Source organism: Phascolarctos cinereus, unplaced genomic scaffold (genome assembly GCF_003287225.1).
Source record: "Phascolarctos cinereus isolate Bilbo 61053 unplaced genomic scaffold, phaCin_HiC Scaffold_4;HRSCAF=312, whole genome shotgun sequence".
Classification (NCBI taxonomy): domain Eukaryota; kingdom Metazoa; phylum Chordata; class Mammalia; order Diprotodontia; family Phascolarctidae; genus Phascolarctos; species Phascolarctos cinereus.
In genome coordinates this window covers 679,087,402-679,102,895 of record NW_027555847.1, presented here as the reverse complement: position 1 = coordinate 679,102,895, position 15,494 = coordinate 679,087,402, and the positions used below count along the sequence as shown (strand labels likewise).

The window sequence follows — 15,494 nt, the reverse complement described above, 5'->3', positions numbered from 1 at the left end:
TAGCCATTTTGTAAATGCATTTATTCTGGTTCCAAGTCCATAAATATAAATAACCTAAACTATAATGAAAAAATTTTAATGCAACAATTGTTTTGCTGTATGGCTGACCGCACACTCCTTAACAAAAAAAGATTTCACAAATCAGAAGCAGATTGTCCCTAAATAGAGTTTGTGTCACACAGAGGCACATGGATCTTAGCTGCTGTTTTCTGTGTTCATTTTTATCCGTGGCAAGTCTGGGGCCACTGAAGTTAAGGAAAAGAGGCTTGGGCAGACTTGGCTAGGAACGAAGTGGGCTGAATTTATTTTGCACCATTTGTCTCCATGTTGAACACCACGATTAGAATTCAAAATGAGTCAATCTCAGAACCAGAAATATGTGGCTGAAAAATTATTCAACTTTTAGGTGTTCCTATGTGATAAAAATGTTCTATTTTTCTTTACAGTTTTAATTCTAGCCCCATAGTTCAGAAATATCATAACAAAACTATTCCTGGTCAAACCAAACTTAGCTTTGATCACATTTTCAATAGACTTGTGTACAGAATGTCGGTCTAAAATAATTCTTTTTTTTTTTGCGAGACAATTGGGGTTACATGACTCGCCCAGGGTCACACAGCTAGTACTCAGGTCCTCCTGACTCCAGGGCTGTTGCTCTGTCCACTGCACCATCTAGTTGCCCCTAAAATATATATCACTTCTTAAAGAATGGCCTACAGAAAACATAAAAATACTATAGGCTTAATAAAGCATGTACATTAAAACTTGTCTGAATAAGGGTGTAACACTAATGTATTAGAAACATTTGCTTATTATGAAATGTTAGCAAATATGAGAATGTACAAAATACTTTGGGTTATTGTATATAGGTATAATATACAGATCAGTAGTCCTCAAACAGGTTCTTGCAATTTTCAGTGGAGTTATGGGGGGATATTTCAGGATGTATATCTGCTCTTCTGAAGAGTGCTGCAAAAGGTTTTGATGCCGCTATACTAGCTGACAGAAACTTTCCCTTTGGTCCCTAAAGCCCCCCTTTTCTTCCCACATAATTATGATGGCCAACCATTCAGTACTTTTTAAAGGGTTAGTGTTCTATATGGAAAAAAAAGTTTAAGAACTACTAGTAAAAGCAGAAAAAATATACCTTATATGCTACAAACTTCTCTAAAGTATGAAATCAAGATATTTAAATTCTATTGTTTTGTGTTTAATTTTACACCTTAGCAAACATTAGGATCAGTAACTTGTTAATTTGTTTTAATCAAAATTAGAAAAGAGCATAAAATTTGATATCACTTATTTTTAATAAGTACATACACAGTATGAATGACTGTTAAGCAGGTAAATAAGGATGTCATATAAATGACATTAACAAAAATAGAACTTTTTTTTTACATTATACAAATACACTAACTATATTGAAGATTTCTCAACAAATTGAATGTTAGTCCTAAACTGATAACACTCACACATTCAAAAGCAGCATTTCCATAACTAAACTTAAGTCTGTAAGCTCCATGGGGGCAGGGATGGTATCTTCTCCAAAGGTTTTATCTCTCCCAGTGCTTAGCACAGTTAGTGCTTAATAAATGTTTGTTGAATGAATAAAAACCCTAATCCACAAGTAGTTTTGTTTTGCTAACGGGTAAGACATCCAACTACTAAACACCGATTTTTTGACCAGTCTGTGTAAGATCTACTCTTGTGACCTTATGTTTACCCTTTCACATTAATGAGCATCGGTAAGGTCTTTGGCTATTGTGGTTTTGAAATGAATTGTAAATTAAGAAAACGAGGCATTATAACCTTGCTTTAGCATACATAAACTTATCCCAAGTATTTATATATAAAAAATTCATTTTCTGAGATGAGATTTAAGCAAAAAACAAACAAAAAGAACCATGACCTTTATCTTTAGACCTATAGCCTGAAAATGTAGTTGAGGTAACTAACCTCTGCAAGACACAGATCCACACTTGCCCACAGTTCTGACTCTCTTTTTGGCTGGGCTGAGGTCAATAGACTCTGAAGACATATCTCCAGAACCTTTCACTTGACAATCAAAAGTAAGCTTCAGGATGTATCATTTTTGTGGAAAACAGTGCTCTTCGAGGAAGGCAAGTATCAAGGTTATCAGTGAAGACGTTGAACAGCTGAAGATTTGGGTCACAACTATGATTCACAGAACGAGGCACATTTCTGTATCGAGCTGCATCCACTGTGACTTCATCAGATTCATAGTCCAGATCAAAGAGATACATGATTCCTTTATTATCATAGATTTGCCCCAGCCTCTCAGCTTCTTCATTATGATAACCTCTCCAATATACTCCATGACAAAACTTATTCTTTTAATTTTCACAAGGGTTTTCATGCCCTAGCCACAGCCATTGCTAGTTCTAAAGGTGCAAAGGGAATACAGTGGACCTTTCTGAACAATCCTGTTGGGGCAATCAGGCCCACATTTACACTGTGAGTTGTACTCATACATAGGCATGCTGGGTTGGATTTTTATCTGCCTTTTTTTTTTTTATCGTAAGCCAAAGAATTCCAGGTCTGCAGGGCAGCACTTCTCAAAGAAGCAATCTGTGCACATACCACCAACTATGGGTTCGTTTGTTAAATTGATTCCCGGAGCAGGTTTGTATTCATTAATGTAGTAAAAGTCTAAAGGTGGACCTTCCACATCAACAGCATTTTCAACAAAGATCATTCCTTTTTTCTGTTAAGTTCTCCTTGCCATCTCTGCAGAACTACCCTTTGTTTAACCTTCTTTACAACACTCTCAGCAATAGCGGACTTCAAACTTTCGATATCATTTTTCAGCATTACTGCTTTGCCTTGCTTTAACTGAGACAAATAATCATGCTGGTCATTATAAAATTGTTCAAGAAGTAATGGATATTAGAGATTTCTTGAAGGTTCTCAAGTATTTGTAGTTTCTGGCCATCCTTTCCATTTCATAATATTCCATATCCTCTTCTATCTTGTTTTCACACAAGTATTCCACCTCATAATTATTCAGATTCCTTTTGGTGATTCCAATCGATTTACATGTGAGCTTTTCCTTTCTGCATAATTCCTGAAGAGTCCCAAGTGAAGCTAAGTAAGGCGCATACCACGATCTTTGTGCTCTGGCCATGGCCACCACCATCTTGTGGAACTTTCACTCAAACTCAAAAATAAATCTTGTGAACTATTTCAATAATGGTTTCCTTTGTAATCCTATGTATTTGAGAACGTCATTCTAGGTGGGCATAGTGGTACACACCTATAATGCCTGATGTAGAGGATTGCTTGAGCTTAGGAGTTCTGAGCTTTAGTAGGGCTAAGCTGATTGACTGCCCACACTAAGTCCTGAATCAATATGGTGAACTCTTAAGAATGAAGGGGGTAGAGAGAAGAGCAATGGTCTGCCTGCAGAGAGACTGATTGACCCAAACCAAAAATGAAGCAGTCCAAAGATTGTGCCTATCTACTGGGGGGTCCAGGTAACCACTTTGTTCTCTTTGCTGTCGGGATGAACCTCCTGAGCATTCTACTTACCAGCATCGAAGGAAGTGGGTGACATGGGTGGGGTTACCATCATATTGCCAAGAACATTCGAAGCCTTTTGGGAAGATCCTGTAACAAAGCAGATCCCTTGGACCTTCTGCTAAGCCTGAAAAAGACCATAAGAAACCTATGTCCATAGACTATTGGCTAGGTAAGACCTTAAAACAAAGAAATAGGTCAGTCAGATCTGCCAACTGGCCAATTTGCCATTCCCCAACCTAACCTCACCATTTCCAACCTCCCTAGAATGCACTTTCTCCCCACCTTAGAAGGAAGCAAATAAGCATTTAAGGAAGTGTCAACTATTTGCTAAGTACTATGCTAAGCAGTTTATAAATATTATTTTGTTTGGTAATATACTAACAATAGTTGGGGAGATAGGTACTATTATTATTCCCATTTTACAGTTGAAGAAATTGAGACATGCTAAGATTACATGACTTGCCCAGGGTCACACAGCCAGGAAGTGTCTGAGGCTAGATGTGAACTCAGATCTTCCTCACTCCTAACCCAGAGCTTTTACCCACTGGACCACCTAGCTGCCCCTTAGAATTCTTAGATTCCTTTCTTCAAGGCTCGGTTCACTGCTGCTTCCTTCTCAAAGCCTTTCCTGATTCCCCTGGTTGCATCTTCTCTCTCCAGATAACATGGAATAGCCTAAGAATTTGCATGCTGAGTACCCTCTGTTGACTGGAGAGGATAATGCAGTCTTTTGGGAGGCTACAGAGAGCTGAGGTGACTCAGTGGGTGGTTCAAGCAGGATGCCACCTAGTGAGCAACTCAGGTATTATACTTCATCGATGAATAATTGATACAGTGTCCAGTTGTCATCTGGTATGCTTAAGGAAAGCGGAACATGAATTGATTTGGACTGCTGCATAATGCCCCAAGCACAGGGATGTGCTAGAGTTAGCTCGAATTGGCTCTCAAGAGTCGATTGTTAAATTTTCAAAATGAGCATCTACCCCTTGGAAATCATCAGATGTTAAAAATCAAGACTTGATCTATTGTTTTATTGATTGTCTAAACTTAAGAAAGGAGAAACGTTAATAATGAAGATTGGTATGTCCTGTATAGACCACCCCCACCCTCCACCCCGGAGAACTGATTGTTAAACATTTAGCAGCAAGCACATTCTTACCCAGCATCCCATGCAGGCAGCCAGGTGTCACCCTGATACCTGAGCTACATCTGTCACGGGAATATTATGAGAGGCATAGGAGATGATAATGTACAGTGCTTTGTAAACATGACAGCACGGTAGAAATGTGAGGTTTTCTTATAAGATTGTGGACTCCATTCCATCCCCTCTCATACCTGAGCCTCTTTCCCAGAAGGGCAGCTCCTCGAAACAGCACTCCCCATTTTTGCATGTCCCCCCTGTATTGGAAGAGACAAGATTAAGAGTCATTTAGCGGCAGGGATGGGATCCAGAGTCATTAAATGGGAGATTTGGGGCTTGCTACTAGGGAGAGAGATATCAGGATGGTTATAAAGAATTGTACCCCCTACCTCTACAAAATAATTCCCTGCTGAGCTCCCAGGTAGCTCATAGATGATCCTTTGTTACTGACACCCCAAGCTCTATCATCTAGGGATTGGGATCTCCATGCTGCTACCACAGATACTTGAGGTCCCAGAACCCGACCTCTTTTCCTTAATTAATAGCTGGTTTTATATGGGCTCTTTCAAATTTCCAACACACTTTATATACATTACCTCATTTGAACATCACCACAATCCTGGGAGGTAGGTACTTTATATTATGCTTCCTATTTTTCAGATGAGGAAACTGAGACTAGAAGCATTGAAGTGAGCAAAATAGCATAGAGGATAGGGCATTAGGCTTGGAGTTTGGAAGATGTGGGTTCAGATTAAATTCAAATTCCAATGCTGGCTATTCTAATCCTGCCTCAGACATTTACTAGTTGTGTGACCTTGGACAAGTCACTACATTGCTCTCTCTGCTTCAGTTTCCTCATCTGTAAAACAAGGGGATTGGACCAAAGTGTTTCTGAGATCCCCTCCAGCTCAAAATCTATGAGTCTATGACCTGCTAATGGTCCTACAGTGAGTAAGTGTCCAAAATGGGGTTCAAACCCTGGTCCTTCTTGACTCCAAGTTCAATACTTTTTGAACCTTTAGAGAGAGGCAACCTGAGAGCGAAGCACTAGGGAGAAAGTTCTTTTGTATGTATGTGTGAGGCAATTGGGGTTAAGTGACTTGCCCAGGGTCACACAACTAGTAAGTATCAAGTGTCTGAGACCAGATTTGAACCCAGGTCCTCCTGACTCCAAGGCCAATGCTCTATCCACTGCACCACCTAGCTGCCCCGGAGAAAATTCTTGAACAGCAACCTTACATAGGACCATTGGTCCAGAGCTGGAAGGGACCTCACAGGACATCTAGTCCAGGGATGGGGAACCTGCAGCCTAGAGGGCCACATGTGGCTGCAGGTTGCCCACCCCTGATCTAGTCCAACCTCTTCATTTGACAGAAAAGGAAACAGATCCAGGGAACTTAAATAATTGATCCAAGGTCACACAGGCATTAAGTGTCATAACCAGGCCTAGACTGCAAAAGGTTATTTTGGTAGCGATGTGAAAGACAAATTGGAAAAGAGAGACTAGATACAGGGAAAGCCAATTAGATCAGAGCCTTGGACTAGGAATTGGGAGAACTGGCTCTTCCACATATTAGCTGTGTGAATGGGTGCAAAGTCACTTCTCTCTGGGCCTTGGTTTTCTCATCTATAAAATGGGTATGATAATCTACATATTACCTACCCTATAGGGCCATAAGACCTCCCATGAGTTCCTACACAGAAAAAGAGCAGTAGAAATGCCAGCCATAATTATCATCAGTCCTGTGAACACATCTTGAGAGCTAGTCGGGCATCGAATCCTTCCAAAGATAGTCTTTTCCCCCAAAACAGCACAACAGGGGGAAGGGATGCTCTTTGTGAAAACTCCATCAGTCTCTTCTCTAGGCTTTGTGATTCTTTGCTCTCTGTCCCTATTTCTTCTTTATTCAGTCCAGCATCACTAGCGGCCTGCCTGTCACACATCTTAAAGGCAGGATTCATTCTCTCCTCTTCCATCTTCGCCAACCCTGACAGACAGACAAACCTACACACACACACACACACACACACACACACACACACACACGCACATATTTACACACTTCTTTTCTCCATACTGCCCTATTTTTATTGAGGGCTCCACCATTCTTGCCATCATCCAAGGTCAGGATCATCGTCTTCCTCGCCCCACCCACCCAACCATCTACACATCCCTCCCATCCATACTTTTTCTCTGCTCACCCACTCTGCCCCTGGTTTGGAATCCCTCATTCCCCCTGAAGTGGACTATTCCTAACTCATCTTCCTTTATCCAGCCTCTCCCTCTTCCCACCTATCCCTACAGTGCTGCCAGAATCATCTTCCCAAAACACGGGTCTGACCAGAGCCTGTGATGATATTGGCTAAGTTATTTAACCTCTTTGGGTCTCACTTTCCTCACTTGTAAAAACAAGAGCATCGTACTAGGTGGCTTCTGAAGACCCTTCCAGTATAGATCTACAGTCACCGGGCTACTCAAGAATTATCTGTGGCTCCCTATTGCCTCTATGACAAATACAAACACCTCAGCCTGGCATTACAACCCCTCCACAGTCTGGCACCAGCCTTCATTCTTATCTCATAATCCTCCCTGATATGCAGGCGAGGTCCCAGCCAAAGGACTCACTTCTCCTCTTGACCCTTTGTACGAGCTATCTGTAATGCCTGCATTGTACTTCCTCCTTACCTCTGTCCCTGAAAACATTTAGCTTCCTTTGAGGGGCAGCTCAGCTGGGACCTCCCGCCTGAAACTTTTCTTGTTCCTCTAGGGTGGTAGTGGTGATCTCTCCCTCCTCAAATTACCTTGCATTTACTCCTCCTCTTCCTCATTGCACGCCCCAAATGGAATGCAAGTTCTTGAAACAAAATGTCATTTAGTTTTTGTCTTTGCCTTCCCAGCACCTGGCAGGGCGTGCACTTGAAAGATAGTTTTTTTTGTTTGTTTTTGGTTTTTGTTTCTGCTTTTTTGCTTTTTGGTGAGGCAATCGGGGTTAAGTGATTTGCCCAGGGTCACACAGCTAGGGAATGTCAAGTGTCTGAGGCCAGATTTGAATTCAGGTCCTCCTGACTCCAAGGCTGGAACTCTATCCACTGTGCCACCTAGATGCCCCTTGATAGAATGTTTAATAAAGCTTGGGCAGATTATTATGGTCGCCATAGCTGAGTTATTCTGGGTTCAAGCAAGGACCTTTCTTTCCAAAGGAAACAGTATCATTCCAGAAATAATCAGTGATAGACCTTCCAGGGCTCCATGCGGCCACTGAAAGAAATAAAATCCTTGGCATGGCATTCAAGCCTCTCCATTATCTCACCTCCACCCTACTTTGCCAGCTTCAGGAGCTTTTGATTTAGTGAAGAAAAAAAAATCTGAACTTGAGATCAGGATAATTTGGATTGACTCCAGACACTTACTAGCTTTGTGACTTTAGCCTCAGTTTTCCTAATCTGTAAAATATGGATAATGGCAGTGAGCTCACAGGGTCATTAAGGTGTATTAAATGAGATGATGCTCATATGGGAAATGCTTTGCAAGCCTTGAGATGCTATAAACATAATAGCTCTTCTTGTTGTTAATATTATTATTTTATTATTACCTTGTGACCTTATTTAGTGTGAATAAGAGAAGACTTTGGAGGGGAGAGGGTGGCATGACCACTGTTTTTAAGTTTTTAAGGGTTGTCATATGGAAGAAGAGTGAGACTTGTTCTGTTTGGACCCAGAGGGTAGAATTAGAGACAATGAGTTGGAATTGCAGAGGTAGATTTTGGCTCATTACAGGAAGGAAAAAAACAATGAGACGTGCTCAAAAATGCAATAATGGTGAGGTCTTCCAGTAGAGACTGGGAACGCTGTTTTTATTTTATTTTGGGGGGGCATTGTTGAAGAAATTCTTTTTTTGAGGGGGAAGAGGAGGCAATCAGGGTTAAGTGACTTGCCCAGGGTCACTCAGCTAGTAAGTCTCTGAAGCCAGGTTTGAACTTAAGTCCTTCTGACTCCAGGGCCAGTGCTCTATTGGTTTTGCCACCTAGCTGCCCCTGAAGAGAATCTTAGTCATGTAGGGATTAGACTGGATTCTGTCCAAGTTTAGCTCCCTTCCAGTTTTGAGCTTCTGGTATACCTGATGGGCCTCCATGGGGCAGAGGAAGCTGGCTGTTCCCTGTAAAAACAGGGGTTAGAATGGCTAGCTGTGTGACCTGGGGAAAATGGCTTAGCTTCTCTGAACTTCAGTTCACTCAGCTGTAAAATAAGGTTAATAACAGCACTCCTGCTACCTACCAGAATGGAGCTGGAGGGCATCATGAGACCATGCCAACTGTATCCACTACAAATTTACTCAACACTCAACCTCAGCTGGGCCATCACTGCAGCAAAGCAATCCTTTTCCATCTGCCTAACCAATCCACCACCCCACTGGACATTGAAGTTCTTCAAACTCTTTCAAACCCTTCTCAAGCCCTCCAAGGCCCTTTCTCCCAGCTGAGGACCTCAACTCATACTTTACCGAAAAAATCAAGGTCATTCACTGAGAACTCCCTCCTCTCTCCTCCTCCTGATCTCACCTCCCTCAGATGCCTTCTGCTACTATCTCATCCTTCACCCCTTTCTCACATGAAAACATAGCCCTTCTCCTTGTCAAAGGCAAAACCCTCTACTTATACAAGTGATCCCATTCCGTCCCATCTTCTCTAGCAGACTGCCCTCTCTATCATCCCCACCCTATCACTAATCTTCAACCTTTCCTTGTTCACTGGCTCCTTCCCTACTGCCTACATGTCTCCCCCAAGCTCCAAAAACCCTCATTTGATCCGCCCATCCCCGGTAGCTCTCATCCCATACCTCATCTTCCTTTTGTGGTGAAATGAGACAACCAGCCATGATCCACTTCCTTCCCTCTCACTCTCTGGCCCACCTCCTGCTTCAGCTCAAACTGTTCTTTCCAAAGTTGCCAACAATCTCTTAATTGCCAGATCGAATGGCCTTTTCTCGGTTCTCATCCCTCTTGACTTCTCTGCAGCTAGTTTTTAGATACTCATGCCTCTCTAGGCTGTTCTGGTTCTCTTCCTGTCTGACCCCTCCTTCTAAGTCCCCTTGGCTAGATCTTCACCCAGGGGGGTACCCCATGGATGGAATATTTTTCCATCCATATGTCTCCTTGTTCTCCTATATCAAGAGGCACTCATTAGAGACACATCAGAGTAGGAGTTGAGAGGGCACAATAAATACCCAGCCTCCTGACGCTCATTAGCTCTATGACCAGTTTCCTCAATATAAAACAAGAGAGTCAGACTAAGTTCTAGGTCCCAAAGTCCTTCCTATCTCGGTCTATGAACCTATTATTGTATGCTTGATCCAAACTGAACAACTCACCATTGCTCCCAAACATACCGGCAATTTCACGCTCTCTGGTCCTTTGCTCACGCAGTTGCCTCCACCTGGAATGCCTTCCCCCCATTCTCATCTTTGCCCGTTGACACCCTGCCCTTTCTTCCAAAGTTCTATCCTGGTTCCTCTTCTCTTCTTCCTTCACTCTACTTCCCCCGGTGATCTCCTCAGCTCCCAAGCTTCAATGCTCATCTTTTATGCTGATGATTCCCAGATCTACTTGTGCAGCCCTAACCACCAGTCTCACATCTACAATTGCCCATCTTAAACTCAACATGTCCAAAACTGAACTCATTCTCTTTCCCAAACCCACCCCTCAATAAGTGTTGAGGGCACCACCGTCCTCCCAGTCATCCAGCCTTTCAGCTTCACTTTTTGTCATCACTGATACTTCGTCCCACCCAACATATCAAATCAGTTACCAAGTCTTGTCATTTCTACCTGGATAACATCTTTGCTGGTTGGTCTGCCCAGCCCAAGCCTCCCCTCCATGCAGCTGCTGATGTCATCTTTTTTTTTTTTTGGTTAGGCAATGGGGTTAAGTGACTTGCCCAGGGTCACACAGCTAGTAAGTGTTATGTGTCTGAGGCCGCATTTGAACTCAGGTCCTCCTGAATCCAGGGCCAGTGCTCTATCCACTGAGCCACCCAGCTGCCCCCTGATGTCATCTTCCTAAAGTACAGGGATCATGTCATCACCACCACCACCATCCCTACCCTCAGCAAGCTCCAGAGGTTGCCTATCACGTCCAGGTTTAAATAGAGACTCCAGTTTGGTTTTTAAAGCCCTTTCTATCTTGGTGCCCTTCCAGTCTTCACTCTACTCTGTTCACTGTAAAATTCTTGGTGTTCATCAGATGGGACATTCCAACTCCTGACTCCAGGCATTGGCACTGGCTGACTCTGTGATTACAATGATGTCCCCCCTCATCTCTTTCTCCTGCTTTCCCCCATTTACTTCAAGACTTAGTTCACATAGCACATTCTGCAAGAAGGTTTTCATGGTCCTGCTAATGCTGGTGTCTTTTCTCCGAGATTTTTGTTGTTGTTGTTGTTCAGTCTTTCCAGTCATGTCTAAATCTTTGTGACCCCCATTTGGGGTTTTCCTGGCAGAGATACTGGAATGGTTTGCCATTTCCTTCTCCAGCTCATTTTACCAATGAGGAAACTAAGGCAGACAGAGTGAAGTGACTTGCCCAGAGTCACACAGCTAGTAAGTGTCTGAGGCTGAATTTGAACTCAGGGAGATGAGTCTTCCTGACTTCAGGCTCAGCACTGTATCTACTGCATTGCCCACCTACCCTCTCTCTGAGATTACCTCCTGTTTATACAGTGCCTGCTACCCTGGAATTCATAACCATTTACATTTATCTCATTGTAAGGGAAACTGAGGAAATCCTCCCTGGTCACTCACATGACTGCCTCATGACCTGACATAAGGGATGTAATTTAAAGTTAGTGTGTGTGACTGGGAGCACCAAGGGAAGGGAGCATCAAAGAAAAAACAAACTGTGTAACCAGGTGAATAACTCTGATCTCAAGAAATATCTTGCATTCCTTGAGGAAAATGTGTGTTTGTCCAAGGATCTGGCCCTTCCCTGGATACATACATAAAAAATAAGCATCTGGAGCTTTGGCCAAGTTCCACCTTTGTTCTAAGGTTGTTTTCCCGTGGTTTACATAGATACAAAAAGGGCCATTGGGGAAAGGGACCTTTGGAGGTCTTCCTTTCAGAGATGGGGACACCCACTCGGTTTTCCCAATCAGGACCCTGATGGCCATTTCTTTTGAAGTCTCCCCAATTGTTAAGTCAGGCGTTGGAGCTTGCCTGGTTTGGTGATGCATCTATTCTTTCTTTCTTTGTTTATTTCTGTCCTTTCTTTGTTCTATCTTACCCTACAGGAAAATAGGGGAAAAGGGGATAAGAGAGTGGGGTGATGATAGAGGGGAGGGCAGATTGGGGGAGGGAGTAATTGGAAGCAAACACTTCTGAGAAGGGACAGTGTCAAAAGACAGAATAGAATAAACAGGGGGCAGGATAGCATGAAGGGAAATATAGTTAGTTTTCCACAACATGACTACTACGGAAGTGTTTTGGATGGCTGCACATGTATAACCTGTATTGAGTTGCTTGCCTTCTCAATGAAGGTAGGTGGGGAGGGAGGAAGGGAGAAAATTTGAAACCCAAAGTTTTAAAAACAAATGTTAAAAATTATTTCCACATGCAACTCGGAAATAACATATACAGGCAATGGGGTATAGAAATGTATCCTGCCCTACAGGAAAATAGAAAGGGAGGGGATAAGAGAAGGTGGGGGGAGATAAAAGGGAGGAAAGAGTAGGGGAAGAGGTATTCAGAATGCACACTGTCTTGGGGTGGGAGGAGGGACAAGATGGGGAGAAAATTTGGAACTCAAAATCTTGTGGAAGTGAATATTGTAAACTAAAATAAATAAATAAATTTTTAAAAAAGGGGAAGTAACACCTGAGCCATACTCTGAAGGAAGCATGGTTTTCTGTAAGGCAGAGGTGAAGGGGGAGTGCATTCCAGACATGGGAGACCAACTGTGCAAAGATGAGAAGGTGGGAGATAGAATTTGTATAGGGGGAACAGCCAATGGACCAGTTTGCCTAGAACCTCAAGAGGGTAAAATAAGGCTGGAAAGGAAGGTGGGGGCTACATTGCAAAGGATATAAAATGCCAGGCTGTCATGGGATGTGTCTTCCCCAACTCTGGCTGATTGGTTCCCAAGCTCATTAGTATAGCTAATTGAACTCTGATCCCTGACCCTTCCCCTAAGGGGTCTCTTCAATTCTTTCATTTGTCCATAAGGTCAAGCATCCTGAGCCCCCGGGTTCTCTGGGCACTTGCAGCATACCCTGAGAGCCCACACATCCTGCTTCCTGTTTGCAACTGACTTTCCTTGACCTCCTATAAGAGCCCCCTCCCCCAGTGTCTCCACATAGCACCAGAGCCCTAAGACATGGGTGGAGGCTGAGCAAAGTGTGACAGGAAACCTCCTTTCTGAGCCAGCCTCTTCCTGGTCCGTCCTTCTGTCTTCTTCCTAAGAATCACTGAGGAATCAATCTATGCCCCACATGTCTGCTCACCCCTGGGAAGAGCAATCCCAAAGGATGCTTCAGAAGACAACTGCTCTATCTTCTTTTCTTTGTAGAGGTAGGCATGCAATGTTGCAGAGTATTAGACTCAACTGATCCCCTATTTTACAGAAGAGGAAGCTGAGGCCTATAGAAGTTAACTGATTTACCCAGGGTCACACATCTTGTATCTAAGACAGGATTTGAATCCAGGTCTTTTGGGCTCTAAGACCAGTACCCTATATACTGCCATGCCATCCACTTCTCAAAGGGCAAATCTTTCAGGAATGGGATGCGGAGTCTGAGGTGCTGGGAGGGGGAATGACTTACCCGAAGTCTCATAGTTAGTAAGTGAAAGAGTCTGGATTTGAACCCAAGGCTTTTAACTCCAAGTCAAATGCTATGGTCCCTGGAGATCATCTCCTCCACTCTGGAATCCACCTGTCCCAGAGGCTCAAATATGCCCTTCAGAAGAAACTTTTTTCTGGATAGGGCAGGACTGAAAAATCCTTAGTCCCCTTTCCCTCTCATTTTTCTAGACTCCACAGAAACCCTACCCTTAGACCTAGAATTGACCAGGTCACTGCTTCCTTTATATTTGCTATACCACTGAGAAATCCCAGTCTCAGCAAGAGCCCACCCAGAAATCCAAGCTCTGCCACTGATTCACTACATAACCATGGACAATCCCCTCTCAAGGTCTCAGTTTCCCCATCTGTAAAATGGAAAAGTTGGACTCTATGGTCTCAAAGATCCCTTCCCACTCTCAAAATACCTCTCCAGATATAGATTTAAATGAGCAAAGTCATTTCCCAAGCTAGAATGAAGTTTGGATTCTCAGTCCTGGCATGCAAAGTCCTCCACAGGCTGCCCCCAGCTTATCTTTCCATCTGTACATCTCTCTGTTCTCCTATATCAAGAGGCATTATAGGATACATCAGAGGAGGAGCTGAGAGGGCACAATAAATAGCCGCGTTTCTGACACCAGCCGTGTGGCCAGTTTCCTCAATGTAAAACACAGGAGTCAGACTAAGCTTTATGTCCCAAAGTCCTTCCCTTTCCAGTCTATGAATCTATTGTATGCTGGAGCCAGACTGGAAATCTCGCCATTGCTCTCAAACATGCTAACAATTTTCCCCTCTCGTGCCCTTTACTCACGCAGTTCCCTCTGCCTGGAATACCTTCTCCCCATTCTTACCTTTGCCTGCTGACACCCTCCCTTTTCTTCCAAGCCCATCTCCTCCATGATGCTTTCTGGGATCTCCCCCACCCACCCAAGCTTTTGGGAGGGGAAGCATCCTATCCTTTGTCTTTTCAGAAGCAGAAAAGTTATACAGCTATAACAACTACTCTCTCCCCTCAGCTGAACTCACCCCTTCGAGCCAAGCCAGCAAGAATCAGAAGAAGCAGCCAGGGCATCCTATCCCTGTGGGGCCCGAAAGCAGAGGCTGGTGTTGGTCTGTGCAGGTGGGGCGTCTGAGGTCTGCTTCTCAAAGGGTCTTGTCTCAGGCCAGCCTGGGAGGGGCCCACAGACTCACTGGCAGCAGCCCTAAAAGGTCAACTGTACTTCTGGAGAGGTGAACAGGGAGCTGGTGAGGCCCAACCCAAATGCATGTTGCAGCTGCTCGTGAGAGAGAACAAGCGAGAAAAGGCAACATCAAACATCCCTCCCTCTTTTAGTCAAAGTAAAACTGAAAGAAAGTGTGTCAGGGCAGCAGGCAAGAGGGGCCCACGTTTCCCTACAGGCCTGGGCAAAGCCACAGGGCCACCTCATGGTGAGTGATTTGGAGCGCTGAGGGCCAGGGCATTGACAGCAGGCATGTTGGCCACTGAGTCACCAGCCTGCTGAAGTCACTGAGGGTGACGCCCGCCAAAAAACTGAAGATCTCCAAGGAAGGAGACAAGCGTTGGTTAAACACCTACTATGTGCCAGGTATTTGCTAAGGCACTTTACAAATATTATCTCATTTGAGCTTCATCACAACCCTGGGAGGTAGGTGCTATTATGATCCCCAACTTAACAGTTGAGGAAACTGAGGCAAACATAAATGAAATGACTTGTCCAGGGTCATACAGCTAATAAGTGTCTGAGGCAGGATTTGAACTCAGGTTTTCCTAATTTGAGGCTTAGCCCTCTATCGCTGTGCCACCTAACTGTCAAGGAAACTCTAAAAAGAAGATTCTATAACCCAGGGAGCTATCATGGCTACAGGGCAGTTGTAAAAGAACCCTGGAGCCTTGGGTTTGAATCTTGGCTCTGGAGCTTACTGTATGTGTGTGACTTTATTGAGTCACTCCCCTTTCTGGGTCTCAGTTTCCCCTGATGTAAAATA

General features: G+C 43.7%; 1 protein-coding gene and 1 pseudogene across 2 annotated transcripts in view; both read right to left on the bottom strand.

Moving 5' to 3' along the window:
- The window catches only part of IL12RB1 (interleukin 12 receptor subunit beta 1), a 34,987-nt gene extending 20,154 nt beyond the window's left edge, over window positions 1-14,833 (bottom strand). For both annotated transcript variants that reach the window (XM_021009035.2, XM_021009037.2), the window contains exons 1-3: window positions 14,535-14,833; window positions 4,876-4,938; window positions 3,550-3,664 (exon numbers count right to left, since the gene is read on the bottom strand). In XM_021009035.2, coding sequence (XP_020864694.1) covers window positions 3,550-3,664; window positions 4,876-4,938; window positions 14,535-14,580 — 224 coding nt within the window. In that variant the 5' untranslated portion in view covers window positions 14,581-14,833. The remainder of the gene's footprint in view (window positions 1-3,549; window positions 3,665-4,875; window positions 4,939-14,534) is intronic.
- On the bottom strand, window positions 1,423-3,543 carry LOC144457104 (histone-lysine N-methyltransferase SUV39H2 pseudogene; annotated as a pseudogene).
- Window positions 14,834-15,494: the final 661 nt, after the last annotated feature.